At 32.7% G+C, this 14,761-nt stretch overlaps 2 protein-coding genes across 3 annotated transcripts; one reads left to right on the top strand and one right to left on the bottom strand.

Annotated features, from left to right (window-relative positions):
- Positions 1 to 2,045: 2,045 nt before the first annotated feature.
- Positions 2,046 to 2,700, top strand: LOC145093804 (putative histone H2B.1). The gene has a single exon (XM_079032057.1). It carries the CDS (start codon positions 2,128 to 2,130, stop codon positions 2,572 to 2,574), a length of 447 nt encoding a protein of 148 aa, XP_078888183.1. The 5' UTR covers positions 2,046 to 2,127; the 3' UTR covers positions 2,575 to 2,700.
- A 2,432-nt stretch (positions 2,701 to 5,132) lies between these two features.
- Positions 5,133 to 13,982, bottom strand: LOC145093794 (proline-tRNA ligase (DUF1680)). 2 transcript variants are annotated; one of them, XM_079032043.1, is made up of 12 exons: positions 13,460 to 13,982; positions 8,992 to 9,194; positions 8,719 to 8,916; positions 8,556 to 8,627; positions 8,286 to 8,381; positions 8,115 to 8,194; positions 7,495 to 7,570; positions 7,063 to 7,273; positions 6,665 to 6,861; positions 6,284 to 6,383; positions 6,116 to 6,205; positions 5,133 to 6,030 (listed from the first exon to the last, which is right to left on the bottom strand). In XM_079032043.1, the coding sequence occupies exons 1-12, from the start codon at positions 13,965 to 13,967 to the stop codon at positions 5,318 to 5,320; spliced, it is 2,544 nt and encodes an 847-aa protein (XP_078888169.1). In that variant the 5' UTR covers positions 13,968 to 13,982; the 3' UTR covers positions 5,133 to 5,317. The 2 variants fall into 2 exon arrangements, with proteins under 2 accessions (XP_078888169.1, XP_078888163.1); XM_079032037.1 differs by lacking the exon at positions 13,460 to 13,982 and adding an exon at positions 9,347 to 10,546.
- Positions 13,983 to 14,761: the final 779 nt, after the last annotated feature.

The raw sequence follows: 14,761 nt of genomic DNA, 5'->3' as shown, positions 1-14,761 counted from the left end.
ATTAATTATTTTAAATGAATATTTACTTTTTAAACAGTTATTTTTTCGTTAAAAGATATTAATTTTTAACAACTACTGAATTTTAAAAACACAAACATAATAATATTAAAATACTTGACCTACAACATAAATGACCTAAACTAAAATATAAAACACAACTTAATACTACACCTAAAACATAAATGACTTAAACCTAAACTTAATAAATAAATTCAAACATTCTTATCCTAGTTAATTTTTTTTGTCAAGATCCGCCTTCACATTTTCCACAATTTGACAACTCAACTCGACCAACTTACTATCGTATTGAATGAAGAGTAGTCCTTTAGATTTTTGTTTGATTTCATCCCTCTCCAAAAAAGTTTCTCAATTTTGGTGTTCCACATTGAAGTTGCTCGCTTGTGGCGTCAATATAACTAGAATAACTAACACATTTGAGCCTCTTTTCTACATTATCATGTCCCATAGGACGATCTGAGACTTCATATGGGTTCGCGTTGTTAAGGTCAGATCCGACATGGCCGTCAGATGATTGGTTGTGATTTTTCTAAATCGATTTGCTTTTTTTTTTTTTTTGGTGAAATTATACCTGTAAATTCGTACACCGATTTAAGACAAAGCCATTTTGATTTTTTTTTTTGTGCATAACTACTCAAAAGACTCATTTTCAAAAAGGTTTATTGTGTCTTGCTTGGCAAATGCCACGAGCATTTGTAGTAATGTCCACTTCAATAACACCACTTTGCATATTCCATACGGTATTCGTATAAATGACATTAAACTCCGTTGTATTTTTGTTAGTCGTTGTCTACTTGGAATAAATTTGCTCATATGAGTGATACGTTTTTCCCATCCAATTACAAAAACTTTTCCAAACTCTTATCTTGAATGTTTTGCCATCTTGGTTATCGTCTCTCGTCGAATCTTCCGATATGTCAACCCATGTTTCAGCTAACATCTTATCTTTTATGACAGTCCAACCTTAGCGTTGGATCCTTCCTTTTTCTTTTTGTTGTGACATGGGCTCCTCTTTCGATTCGGCTTGTGGAGTGGGCCCGTCCAAAGAAAAATCGGTATCTTTTATTGATTAGGCATCATGGCTAGGTTTGGGAATTTTGTTGGGAAGCAAATTGGGTTCAATAACCGTCTCAAATGAGTTAAAGGTTGGTTCAATTCGGTTGGTGTTTTGGGCTTGGAAACTAGTTTGGGTTTGTAAAAGGTTTTGTTGTTGGAAGTTTTTTTTTATTATGGAATTGGTATGTATTGAGGATATTGATACATATTTGGAGCCATGTCTGTAAAATGGTAATTTTCAGGACAGTAAAGTAGTTGATCGAATGAGGGTCTATTAAGTATCGATGATATAAGGTTTAGTGAAAGATTTGGTGATATAGGGTTTAGTGAAAGATTTGATGAATGCATGTTGTCGAATTTTAAAGATTTTTTCTTCTTTCTTCTTGAGGTTGTGGTTTGTTTTGGAGAAGACATGGTAGAAAACACTATAACTCTTTCCCTTTAATAACATTATATTTTACCCCTTGATTTAATTTTAAATATTCATTAGTTATTTAAAGTTTATAAATAAAAAATATACAATATATAAATATATACTATAGTAATATGTGAATCGTTTATACGTGAGTGTGTTTATATTAAACTATGACGCATTTAAATAAAAATTAGTTAAACGAAAGAGTTTTATATAACATTTTAGATAGATAAGAATAAATTAGTTAAATTAATAAAAAGTTAATAATAATGTTTAATTTTAATTAAAAAACAATATAATTAAATAGTAAGGTGACAATTTTTTTTTAGCTATCACATAAATTTATCATTAAAGATGCTCTATCTTTTAAACTTTTAGATAAAATAATAAAAAAGACAAATTCAAACCAAATTGGTTTTTGAATTTTAGATCCATAAAAATAGAGGGGGAAAATTTGTAATTTACAACATTTCAATTTTCAAAGCACGATCCGGGACAACTAATATTGACCAATAAGATCACGCCTCTCAATCCATATATAAATGCAAGCCTTCGTCTGTTCCTTTTCACAACCACAACAAGCCATCTCTCACTCACTGCAAAATCAGTCTCTATTTAATTAAATTCAAATCCTTTTAATGGCGCCAAAGGCAGAGAAGAAGCCAGCTGAAAAGAAGCCGGTGGAAGAGAAGAAGGCCGCCGTCGCTGAAAAATCCCCTGCCGAGAAAAAACCGAAGGCCGGGAAGAAGCTTCCCAAGGAAGCTGGCGCCGGTGCCACCGATAAGAAGAAGAAGAGAAGCAAGAAGAATGTGGAGACATACAAGATCTACATCTTTAAGGTGTTGAAGCAGGTTCATCCTGATATTGGGATCTCAAGCAAAGCCATGGGGATCATGAATTCCTTCATTAACGACATCTTCGAGAAGCTTGCTTCAGAATCATCGAAGCTTGCGAGGTACAACAAGAAGCCGACGATTACATCGAGGGAGATTCAGACGGCGGTGAGATTGGTTTTGCCAGGGGAGTTGGCAAAGCATGCTGTCTCGGAGGGGACGAAGGCTGTGACAAAATTTACCAGTTCTTAGATTTGGGGGTTTAGGGTTTATGTTGATGTTGATGTTGGTTTAGGCTTAGGGTTTCCAGATTGTAAAATTATTATCTTTCTCGATGAATAGGTATCAAATGAATTGGAGTTGATATTTTCTTGTGAATCATTGGAATTTAATTCATGATTTATGTTTAAAGAACTGGTTTTCCATGTTGAATTTTTATTTATAATAATTAAAATAAACTTGTTATTTTCGAGAAAAATTAAAAATACATACTAATAAATCTACTGTATTGGTTGTAAATAAAGATGAAAGATGCCAGTAATAATTAAAAAAGTATGTGTTAGCTCTGTGTTTTGTTTATGTAAACAGTGTACTAAAATGATTAGTTTAAATATTCACTGCTTAATCAACAAATCAGAGTGGCGCAGCGGAAGCGTGGTGGGCCCATAACCCACAGGTCCCAGGATCGAAACCTGGCTCTGATACAGAGAAGGCTTCCATGTACTGCATTTTTATTTTTGTTCTGCTTCACACTAGATTATTGCACTTCGGTACTTGGACAGTTTCGATTAATCATTTTTAGTCCCTAACGCGAATATTTTAGTTATTTTGAACACTCTTCTTATTTCATAATAAACAACACAATTAAGTTAGAGATAATTTTATAAAAAAATTCATTAGTTTTCAAAGTGTTTTTTAATATCAACAAACTAGAATAAATAAAAACGTGAATTTGCTACATTTCCAATTAGGTAATCCATATTTAGAGAGCTCTAAGAAAAATACTTGACTTTTTAAAATTGATTGTTTAAAGTAATTTGAGCCAAACAACATACTATGTCGATGACTGCATCCATTTGTAATTTGTTAATATAAAGTGTCATTAGTCATTACTTATTGCTAGGTTCTTATATGTGGAGAATCTTATGTCATTACTCATTGCTAGGTTCTTACATGTGGAAAATCTTGATGGTCTTGCTCGAAACTTACACCATTTAGATTGGGAAATACAATATTTATGCATCTCTGACTAGATTTGCTCAGAATGATCGTTGAAAAGGTTCAATTCTCTTCTATTTCATTCCAACAAATGGGTGATGTTTTGTTCATGGAGATAAATCAACCTCAAAATATGTTAAAGTGTGTGTTAAAAATTTAAAATGACTTATTTGAATGTTATTATTGGCTCAATGAAAGTAATCATTCGAGATATTCTTGTAATAATTTGTGTACGGACGTGGAGTGGTGTATACCACAAATAAAAGTACCGGATGAGGTTGGGGAGTCAGAATCTGAACACCCTTTATTTAACGACGAGAGAAACTTTAACGCTTCCATGGATGTTTTTATAGTAGCTCCAAACGTGTGGAATAGGATGCAAGGTAGACGGGTCTGAGAAATAGAGAACAAGGCTGGGATACAATTATACAAATATAACTTTGGTGATGGGGAATATATGATGACTTATGCTTCTCTTCTTGTGTGACTACAAAAAATACACGATTGATTGTTGATTAATCGAAGTTTGACTTCTTTTCTATGAAAAACGAGTCATTCAAACCCTTCAAGCGAAGTTCATAACATGTTCGGTTTGAACATATTATTCAATTTCCTTCACTCAATTACATTCACACTTTCCGCATAAACAAGGTGGACAGAAATTTATCAATTCTTCCGTGAGAGATTTCAATTTTGTGAAGTATACTCCAATGAAATCGTGATTTGATTCATATTAATATTTTACTTTCGAATTTAAAAAATTCAAAATACCCTAAAAAGCGCCACCTATACCGGGGTAGGGTATAACCTGGCTATGATTTTCCTACCTAATTCTGGTTTGTAGCTTGTAGCGACAACCGCTTATTAATATCATCATGCTACAAAACAAAAATTAAAATTAGTGTACTATTCTGAACTACAATGGCCTTTGTTATGGACCGATCTACATATTCCAAACAAATTCTACGGATTCCAAATTAGATCTTTGCATTTCAGTGTGTAGAGTGTTCAGAACATATTTTTTAGGGTTTTACTTGTAGTAACTGTTGCTAAGAGTAATATTAATCATACAAAAAACCTTATACCATCAAAGTCTATTTCACACAAAGTATTTCTCATTAAAACTACTAACAACACTAACAATCTTTTAACATACCCACATATGCCACATATGTTAACCAAATAACAATCTCTAAAGGAAACGACACATACCCACATATGCTCGAGCTCTTCACTGTCAAGTGACCTCCTTCAACAAAGTGTAAGTCCAAAATCCGGTTTCCTGCAACTTCGAAGCGTAGGCCGGAGAAGGTGTAGTCCGAAATGGGCGTTCTGAGTGATTGTCCGAAATGATATATATAGGGGGACCATAGTAATAGGTAGGATTAATGATGTGGGTGACCCGATTAAAAACAGGTCCAAAATGTATCACTACGTACTCTGGTTATTTTACGGAAATTCCAAAAAATTGGTTACGCTGTTAAAAAGTGCTTTCAAAGTTGGTTAGTTTACTCGGCTTCCAATTACAAATCGCCCTTTTTGGTTCTTAAACCATAATTTTGCTAATTGCTCCTATTTGTGCTTGATCACGATGGACATTTATATTATATCATATATTTATGTTTATAAAATGAGGGTATTACATTGTACATAAATAAATACATAGCGAACAAGTATACACTACAAAGAGACATCAAAGGCAAGACGATCCAATCCATTTAAATAAACTACTAGAGGGTGCCCCATTCCTACTTTGATTGAACAACACACTTTAGGATTAAACGTTGAAGTAAACTGTGTAGTGTTCATCCCTCAAACTAAACAACGGCTGCAGAAGAAAATTCATTTCCAACCCTTTTGCCACGAAGCTAATCGGATGGTAATTGCTGATTCCCCCGTTCGCCTTAAAACTAGTTGCTCCCATAAAGTCGGAATCCTGTTCACCAGAATCACAGCTGAGCTTCACGGTTCCATCCGAATTATACACAAAGCAACCCTTCTGGCTATCAGACTCTAATCTAACCATTCCCTCATTTCCCTCCACCAACCGGAATAATGAATTCCGGGGTTCAGAGGAATCGCTGATTCCGAGACTTTTTTCTTTTCCTTGTTGTACAATTAACATCCCCGGGAGGTTGTATGGCTCTAGCATGATGGTTTTACCAATAGCATCCTTATATGATGAAAACTGACTTGAAGTTGAGTTTGCTAAGATGATTCTAAATGTTGAGAAGACGGAATCGCTAGTTCCGGGGTTGGGGAACTTCACCGTTGTGATGCCGGTGTTTGTGTGTGAAAGGGCGAGGGTTGAATTTGCGGTTTCTTGAGAAAGAGTAATGAGATGGGAATTGTATTCCGCCGGAATTGGAGTGATCCATTTGGAAAGAGAACCCGATTCCGGTTTTAGGTCGGAATCACCAGTGGTCAAGCCAACTAGCAAGTAGGGACCATATAAGATTGCTTGAAGAGAAGCATAATCAGATCGCTCATCTGGCATATACCACAGGGACCAAAATTGTAATATAGTCAAACTTATATTTCAAAACGTAACTATATGAAGACTCAAAATTAGTACCTTGAATAGCCTCCATTCTAAGGGTTATTGGAAATTCAAGGGTAATAACGTCAGACGAGCTCCACTTTTTCGTGACTGATAAGAAATTACCTACACCAAAAGAATTTTATATGAAGTTTTATAACATTGATGAATAAATATTTATTTTTTTACATAAAAAATTCATACCTGCAGGTGTTACAGGAATCACTTGATCATTGAGTGATGCTTTTACATTTGATGTTGTCCAAGATGGTATTCTAATATTCATGCTAGATGATGATCCTTCCTACAAAACAAAATGGTTGGTTTATATAAACAAGCAAAAAAATAAAAATAAATAGCGTTTATAAATGAAAAAAATTAACAACGTTTTATTCTATTATACGACATTGTACTTACAATACTTTGAAAAATATACCCAATTATAACAGTGAAAATTGTTTTGTATTTGGATGATGTTTCTATACTAGGTAAATTATTAAAAAGTAGGTTGATAAAAAAAAATTTGACCATTTTTCTCCAATAATAAACAAATATGTACGTACGTTGCTAAAATGTTTTGCATACCTTCTTTGAGGAGATTGTGATTGTTGCTCGAAGGTAAGGATCCCATGAAACAACAGGCGTTACTTTTTGATTAATAAATATTTGACCATTTTTCCAATTAAATGAGCTTGATATATACTGAATGATATAAATCCCCGGATTGTTTCCGGCTTCTTCAAAGTATATCGAATCACCTAATTTCGAGAACGATTCAATCCCTACAAAAAGTAACCCAAACGGCTATCAAATGGGGGTATTTCGGTCTTTTAACAAATAAGAGAAGGAATGGTATTGAATTCCTTCCAAACTTGAAACACTTGAAAGGAACATAAACTCCATATATGATGAATTGAATTCCGTCAATTTGCAACCAAACAATCGTTGGAATTGAATTCCAAAAAGGTAGGAAATGAAGGAACCTGTTCCATAACAGCACCAAAAATCATTAAACTTGGATCCCCATTTATGGTATCCTGTTGCTTTTGATACCCCGGTGCCTAATGGTAACATATATATCATGATTCCGGGTTCTTTCCCTCTTTGAATGCTAAGAACTCCATTAGTCAATGCTCGCTCATAATAATCCGCATACGCCATTTCTTTTGTCCATCTAAACAAATTACGAGACACCTATAAACACACACACACACACCATCGTAAATTTATCAATAAATTAGACATAAAGATTGTTAGATATGTGGAGCTCATATAGGACCCAACTCTGATATCATGTTAAATACTAGAGTTTTGATTTTCTCTCAAAATAGTATATGGGGAGAGAGATACTCTAACATATATAACGTTAGTTGAAATTGTTTCTAGCTGATGTGGGACCCACATTAGATGCATACCTTCAACATGTTATAGGTGGTACATGATTCCTCATTCTCCGTCTGTAATGTCGAAGCTAGTCTTTTAGGTTCCGACCTAAAAAAAACCAACCACCAATTTGTTACACGAAAATCAAAATGTTGATGCTTAAGTGGTCACCAATAAACAAACTTAAAATAGTACAAAATTAATTTTAGTATATATGTCGATTTAGGGATATTCATGAAATGACCTATGATGTGACATTTAACAAATTGACCATTTTTTACACATAGCACAAAATCACGGGATTACTAAATTGGTTAGTTGCGAAATTCCAAAAAACGTTTTCTTGGGAAATTCCAAACAATTGCTAAATTGCTCATGTTTCCCCTTTTTAAACAATTTTCAGAATACAATTGTAAGATTTGGTTTCTTTTGTGGTGGGAACATTCTAAAAGCAATTTCTCAATTTACAACCAATTGCAGTATCGATGGCCATTATATGCAATTGGTAAAAAAAAGAATGTTCAATTTGTTATATGTCACGTCACAAGGTGGCTATATATATGTGATTATCCTTTAAATTTATGTTATTAAACCCTACTATGAATTTACGCACAAAACATAAAAAAACTGTTAAGCACACTAAAACACATACCAGAACTCACTAACCGATGTCCCTCCTGTAGCATACATGTGAGAAGAGTTCACAGCATCCATGAAAAACATTCCAATTTCCTAGAAACAAAATAATATTTGTATAAATTTTGTCCTTTTAAAAATAAAAATAAAAATACCCGTATATAGAAAACAAGTATAAATGAAATACCTTGTAGAGAGGATCACCAGTAACTTCATACCGCATTTGTGATCCAATAACAATTGGAATATGCGTATTCGCATGAAAACCAGATAAATCATCAGCCTACAAGAAATAAATATTAACCATATTAATCCATAAAAATCTTTAAAACAACATATTATATATATATATATATATATATATATATATATATATATATATATATATATATATATATATATATATATATATATATATATATATATATATATATATATAAATTGAAATTGAATTTACCTTTATAGCCAAGAGTCCAAGAAAGCAGGGTTTGTCAAAAAGATGAGCCAACAATAAATGGTTGCTATCTCCCTAACAATAATAAATCAACAACCCCATTAACATCAAATTAATATTTAAAAAAATAAAAAATAGAATTACACATCATGATTCTTTAGCATACTGTTATGGTGTACAGTCTGTACATGACGTCATTCATGCCACCAGTTTCTTCATTTAAAGATCGCCAGTGTCTCTCGATCGTATACTGATAAATCACATTTTGTACGCGTTTGTAGAAATAGTCCGCCATTTTTGTCACCATTTTTAGAGCTTGATTGTTGCCAGCTAAAAGATACTGATCGACTAAACCCGCCATTATCTGCCATTTTTACAGGAGATTATGAATTAAACTTGATAAAAATAAATCAAATTGACGAAATTGATGAAGATTTACCTTGTGAATGGTGTAATACGGAGCCCAGACTGGTTGTACAGCTTCAAATCGATCAAAAAACTCAGATGGAAAAGCAGAAAGGTAACCGGTGTTCATCTTTTCCTGACATTCACCCAGTGCAGATACGACTGCAGTCATCTTGTTTTTCAGAGTTTCATCACCAGTGCTAGCCCACATTTGAGCTGTGGCACTCATGTAATGCCCTTCAAAAATTATATCAAATTAGTGAAATGTTCATCGTAAAAGTGAATGAATCATGAATATATAGTTTTACAAGGAAATTAGAGAAATTGAATCGAGTTGTGGATCAGAAAAAAGGGTTGGAGAAACGTTAAACGTATACAAGTATACCAACCTACGAAGTGACCGCGAAGTTCTTGATTTGGGGATTCCCAACCGCCGTAGGCGGTGCCCGGAGTGGGTAAACCGGCGTTTTTTCTAAAGCTCCAAACTAGACTATCGACATCGAGCATTAACAAGTATTTCAAATTGGTTTGTTGAGCTTGACCATGGATTGAATCAGGGTCTAGTCTGACATCACCTAAGGGAACTTCATATAAGAAATTCCCATTAAAATCAGACTTCTTACCTCCTTGATTTTGATTTTTCATCTGTCTATAAGTCATCATCCACGCGAATTCATCTTCCTGTTTCAGGACTTTCCTAGGGAGTAAACTTGCCCAAGCGGATTCATCAGTCGGGGTTAAATGGTTGTGATTGTGAGACGATAACACTTCTTGTTTCCATGTTTTGTTTTTCGAATTCAGGAATTGGTATCGGAAAGTATGGGATGAGAGCTCGGTTGGAGTGTTAGTACATTCCTTACTAACAACAGAATCAGAAAACAAAACGAAAACGAAAAGGAAAACAGATAGCATCTTCAACAACGTGAATGATTTCATTTTGTTGAAGAAATATCAGCAGATGCGATAAGTTATCATCAGAAATCGGAAGACCCCATATATCGAATTCAATTGAAATACCTAACCTGTAACTACTTAAAAGACAATCAATAACGAATGGGACAGGCGATTAAGTCTCGTGAAAGGCAATAACTGTTAATGGAAATTCTAACAATGAGTGAATGAGCATCAACAACCGAATCATACATAGACAATCGAAAACGAAAGCGAAAGCGAAATGGAATACAGTTGTGAAAATAGTAATGATTGAAGTAGAAAAACGAGATACACAAGAATTTACAGAAGCTTGATTACTTTGTGGGTAGTAAAAGTAATGATAAAGGGAAATAATGTCGTGTAAGATAAGAAAAAAGGGAAATTCCCCAAGAAGATTGAAAGTAACTACAAGACAGAAAGAACTCACGGATTAGGTGTCGTTATCTATGGAGGATTGATCATCAAAGTGTGTGAAACTGAGTATTAACATTATCAAATTAAGTGTGAGTGACAGATAGAGAGATGGAGACAAACGGGTTTTCGGATTTGAATTTAAAATTAGGAATTTGGGATCCGTAAAAAGGCAAACAGTTTTAGGGTTGGCCTGATAAATTTCTCGTGTTCTTGCGTTCTTGCTCCCCGCCTTTTTGTTTGGTTTGTTAGGAAATACCCACTCACTGCTCAGAAAAAGCCGCTTTTACAGTGCTCTGATTGGATACACATTCGAATTGATCTTGAATTAAATGAATTGTTGGGATTTATTTTATTTTATTTTTTATAATTACTTTAAATAATGCTTTTCTAACATTTAATTTTAGAAAGTGACTTCTCTATGATATTACTTTCTAAATATGGAGTATAATTAAAGTGGCTGTTTAGAAAAACCTGAATATATATATATATATATATATATATATATATATATATATATATATATATATATTGTAAATAATATATATATATATATATATATTGTAAATAATGCTAGTTAGGTATTTGGGTTAGAGTACTTGTCCTTTAGCATGTGGGTTAGGATCCATTAATCACAAGACACAAGATTCTTGTAAACTGTTATGACATCACAACTTTAAATAAAATCGTTTTCTTATCGAAGATTATAAACACATATGTGATTACATAATTTTTCGCATATCTAACCCTCTTATGATCCTTTGTTGGAAATTTATAAGGAGTAAATTGCACGTTATCAATTTCCTTTGTACCATATTGGTAAGAAGAATAAACTTTTGTGGGTTTATAAGACTTGTGTCACCCTGATCCTACAAAGGTTTTAGCGAAGTATAATGGACGAGCCAAGTCCATACGCGTGTTTAATCGGGCCGAGGACATGAGGTTTGTGAAATGATAATGTCTGAGTATTCATTTTGAGTTATCGGTTCTTCCATTGCTATTGGAATTGATGATAACTACATCAAATCATGTGGTTCTACGTTGAACGGATGATAACTACATTAAACATTGGGGTTTTGTGTGGTAGCTTACATCCACTAGAGTGCGGAAAACCTTTAAGAATACAAATTTTGAGTTATTGGTTCTTCCATTGCTGTTGGAATTGATGATAACTACATCAAATCATGTGGTTCTACGTTGAATGATGATAACTACATTAAACATTGGGGTTCTATGTGGTAGCTTACATCCACTAGAGTGCGGAAAACCTTTAAGAATACGAATTATTTTTTGTTAAGTTACCAATTAAAGATCTGCAATCTTTTAAGTTGCTTTTTAATTTATGTCTTGAATTTTAATTAAAGTTCTATTTGAATGTTTTTTGTTTTTTTCCTGAGTATTTGCTTTGAGTTTATTGGTTCTTCTATTGCTGTTGGAACAGCTGATAATTACATTAAATCTCGGGATTCTAAGTTGCAACTTACAACCATTGGAGTGCATAAAACCTTTAAGAATGAGTCATTCCATGAAGTTACCAATCAAGAATAGTGATTTTCTAAGTAGTAGGTTTTTTTTTTTAATTTTTTTTGTATCGTATTGAATTCATTTGACAACGTGTCAATCTCCTTCTATAATTTTTATAATCAATTATGACCGTGAATGATCAAACTCTTTTAAGTTGTTTCAAAAAAAGGATCAAACTCATTTCTGTATGAAATTTAGTAACTAGTTAATAATAATTTAATTTATTATTCGTAACTAATCGACATATAATTTTTAATATTATGGACGGTCGCCCCTATCGCCCACCTCTGGGGTGTGCCTGATTAGTTTGTCCGCTTTGGATTTTATACATATTATGAAATACAACATCATTTGGTTCAATTCAGTTATTCGGTTTCGGTTTTTTTATCACATCCCTAATTGTGCTAAATCCGGGGCAAATCTATCCTTATTAGAGCCATAGAGTGGGGCGAAATTTTAGCAACTTGATTTCTATTAATAACAGTTGGGCTTAAACTAAAAGATAACAAATGATGCCCTCAATGGTTTGGCTGACCAAAGAAACTAAACAACATAAATTAGATTAAAGATCGATAAAAGGTTTTAGTTTTAGGCATTAGATTAGTATACCTTTTGATGATAAGATGCCACGTAACTTTATGATTTAAGATTATTTTAAGGCTTTACGACATTTAATTGACCTATTAATACATAAAGGCAACATAGAATTTGTAATAACTTTCAAGTAAGAATTTTTAGGGCATATTTTATAAAAGCTTAATTACAAATGTAAAGTTTATTTTTTATGTATCTGAGTTCATGTATAATATTTATTTATAAATGTGTTATAAATATAATTTTATTTATTTAATGTTACCGTAATGAAAAAAATAGATTATATATTTGTTAAAAGGTAATTAATACGAATGTTTATATATATATATATATATATATATATATATATATATATATATATATATATATATATATATATATATATATATATATATATATATATATGGAACCATGTATTGATTTTATATATAGATTACTTGTGTAGTTTCATAAAGGACGTACCAAAAAATTCTAACCAAAATTTGAATCAAACGGATAATGATATTCCTTAAAACAAACCACAAAGCCCATGAATAAATAGATTTGTTTTACCAACAAAAAGATTATACAAATACAATCTCCAATACATTTATCCTTTCACATTTCATGTAAATTTTTTCTTTGTTAGGATATGGTACCTCATGGGGCCAAGTGGCCACAGTAGGCTAGTGCCTTGTATCATGTGACGAAGTTAGGGAGTGGTTAGGTGTTGCGGTCACATCCAATTTATTTTAATAATTAATCAACTTGTTCAAAAACATTTAATAGTCTTTGGTCCCCTAAAATAAGAACATAACCCAATTGTACATTTTATCCACCCTTTTACATAACTTTTAGTTTTGCCAATATTTCTAGTCGGAGGAAAGGAGTCGAAAAGTCCAACAAGAGAAAGCTTAAGCTTTCTATAAATCATGCATGCATAAATGTGAATGTTTGGTAAAAAAATGGAACTTATATACTATAGAGAAATAGGGTTGCATAGAAAGAATAGGCTTCATAACAAATAAACAAAATAACACCGAGGATCGAAGTACACTGACCTACAAAATGACCACGAAGCTCTTGATCCGGAGACTCCCATCCTCCGTAGGGAACACCAAGAGTTGGCAAATTGGCTGTCTTCCTAAAGTTCCAAACCAATCTATCAACTTCTAACATCATCAAGTATTTCAAATTGGTTTGTTGAGCTTGACCATGAATCGAACGAGGGTCCAATCTCACATCACCCATGGGAACTTCCTTTAAGAAGTTTCCAGACGCTCGATTTTTCATCTGTTTGTACATCATCATCCAAGCAAATTCATCTGCTTGTTTCAATGGTTTTCTAGGAAGCAGATTGGCCCAAGCATGATCATCGGTTGGAGTCAAATGGTTATGAGATAACATCTCCTCCTTCCAAGTCATGTTATCCGAATTCAATAATTGGTAACGAAAGGTATGTGATGAGAGCTCGGTTGGAATGTTGGTACATTCCCTGCTAACAACACAATCAAAAAACAAAACCAAAAGCGCAACAAATAGCATATTCAATAACGTTAAGGATTTCATATTGTAGAAGAAATATGAAAATTTGAGCATAACTTAGTATTGAAAACGAGTGAGATGAAATTCAATGTGGGAAAGGATCATAAGATATCAATTTCTTTATAGGTGATTTGAGAGAAAGAGAAAACGAATAAAGAGAATTTATAGAGGTTGTAACAAGAAATAATGTTCTAGGAAAGATACAAAGAAAATGCATGCTCATAAAGGTTAATTGTAAATGACATGGAGAATGCCGGTGGGTGCTGTGATACCATCTTTTTAGTTTTTATATTAGGAGTTAAATATGGTGTAAGTTTCATTTTTCAAAAGCAGATCTTATATAACTGATTCCATGATAGTAAATTTCTCCATTGATCATACTTTCTAGTTTTTCAACGACAATTTCAAAGTGTGACTTATTTTGCAAAGTTATTTTTTATAAAATAACTTTTTTTTATTTTTATTTATTTATTTTTTTTTATCTAACAACAACTTTAAAACATATGTTGTTTTTTTTTTATGAAACTTAACTGTTTTCTTGTGAACATAGTTGTTAAAACATGAAATGTCTTTAATTTTAATTGTTTTTTCAATATGAGACAGTTTGATAAATTATAACTTCTAATTGAAAGCGTTCGTATGGCACTTCAAAACCAGTAAATATTTAACACGTTTGATATAATTTTTGAACGATATTTGTGTTAATTTTGGTATGAACATGAACGTGAAATGTAGAGAGAGAAAGAAGAAATAGAGAGAAGGAATCTATTTTAGTATTCATCTGTTACGTTACTAACTGATTACATTTTACCAGTAAA

Source organism: Lactuca serriola, chromosome 1, assembly GCF_051521515.1.
Source record: "Lactuca serriola cultivar US96UC23 chromosome 1, Lser_US96UC23_V15, whole genome shotgun sequence".
NCBI lineage: Eukaryota > Viridiplantae > Streptophyta > Magnoliopsida > Asterales > Asteraceae > Lactuca > Lactuca serriola.
Note: the sequence above shows the minus strand (reverse complement) of the source record. Positions and strands in the feature narration are given on the sequence as shown.

Excerpts from the sequence above, each read along its gene's own strand:
- LOC145093804 (XM_079032057.1), top strand. The coding sequence starts at position 2,128 with ATGGCGCCAAAGGCAGAGAAGAAGCCAGCTGAAAAGAAGCCGGTGGAA.
- LOC145093794 (XM_079032037.1), bottom strand. The coding sequence starts at position 9,893 with ATGAAATCATTCACGTTGTTGAAGATGCTATCTGTTTTCCTTTTCGTT. Across the intron at positions 8,195-8,285 it reads CTGGTGATCCTCTCTACAAG|GAAATTGGAATGTTTTTCAT; the intron begins GTATTTCATTTA and ends TTTTGTTTCTAG. Across the intron at positions 6,862-7,062 it reads TTGGTGCTGTTATGGAACAG|GGATTGAATCGTTCTCGAAA; the intron begins GTTCCTTCATTT and ends TACTTTTTGTAG.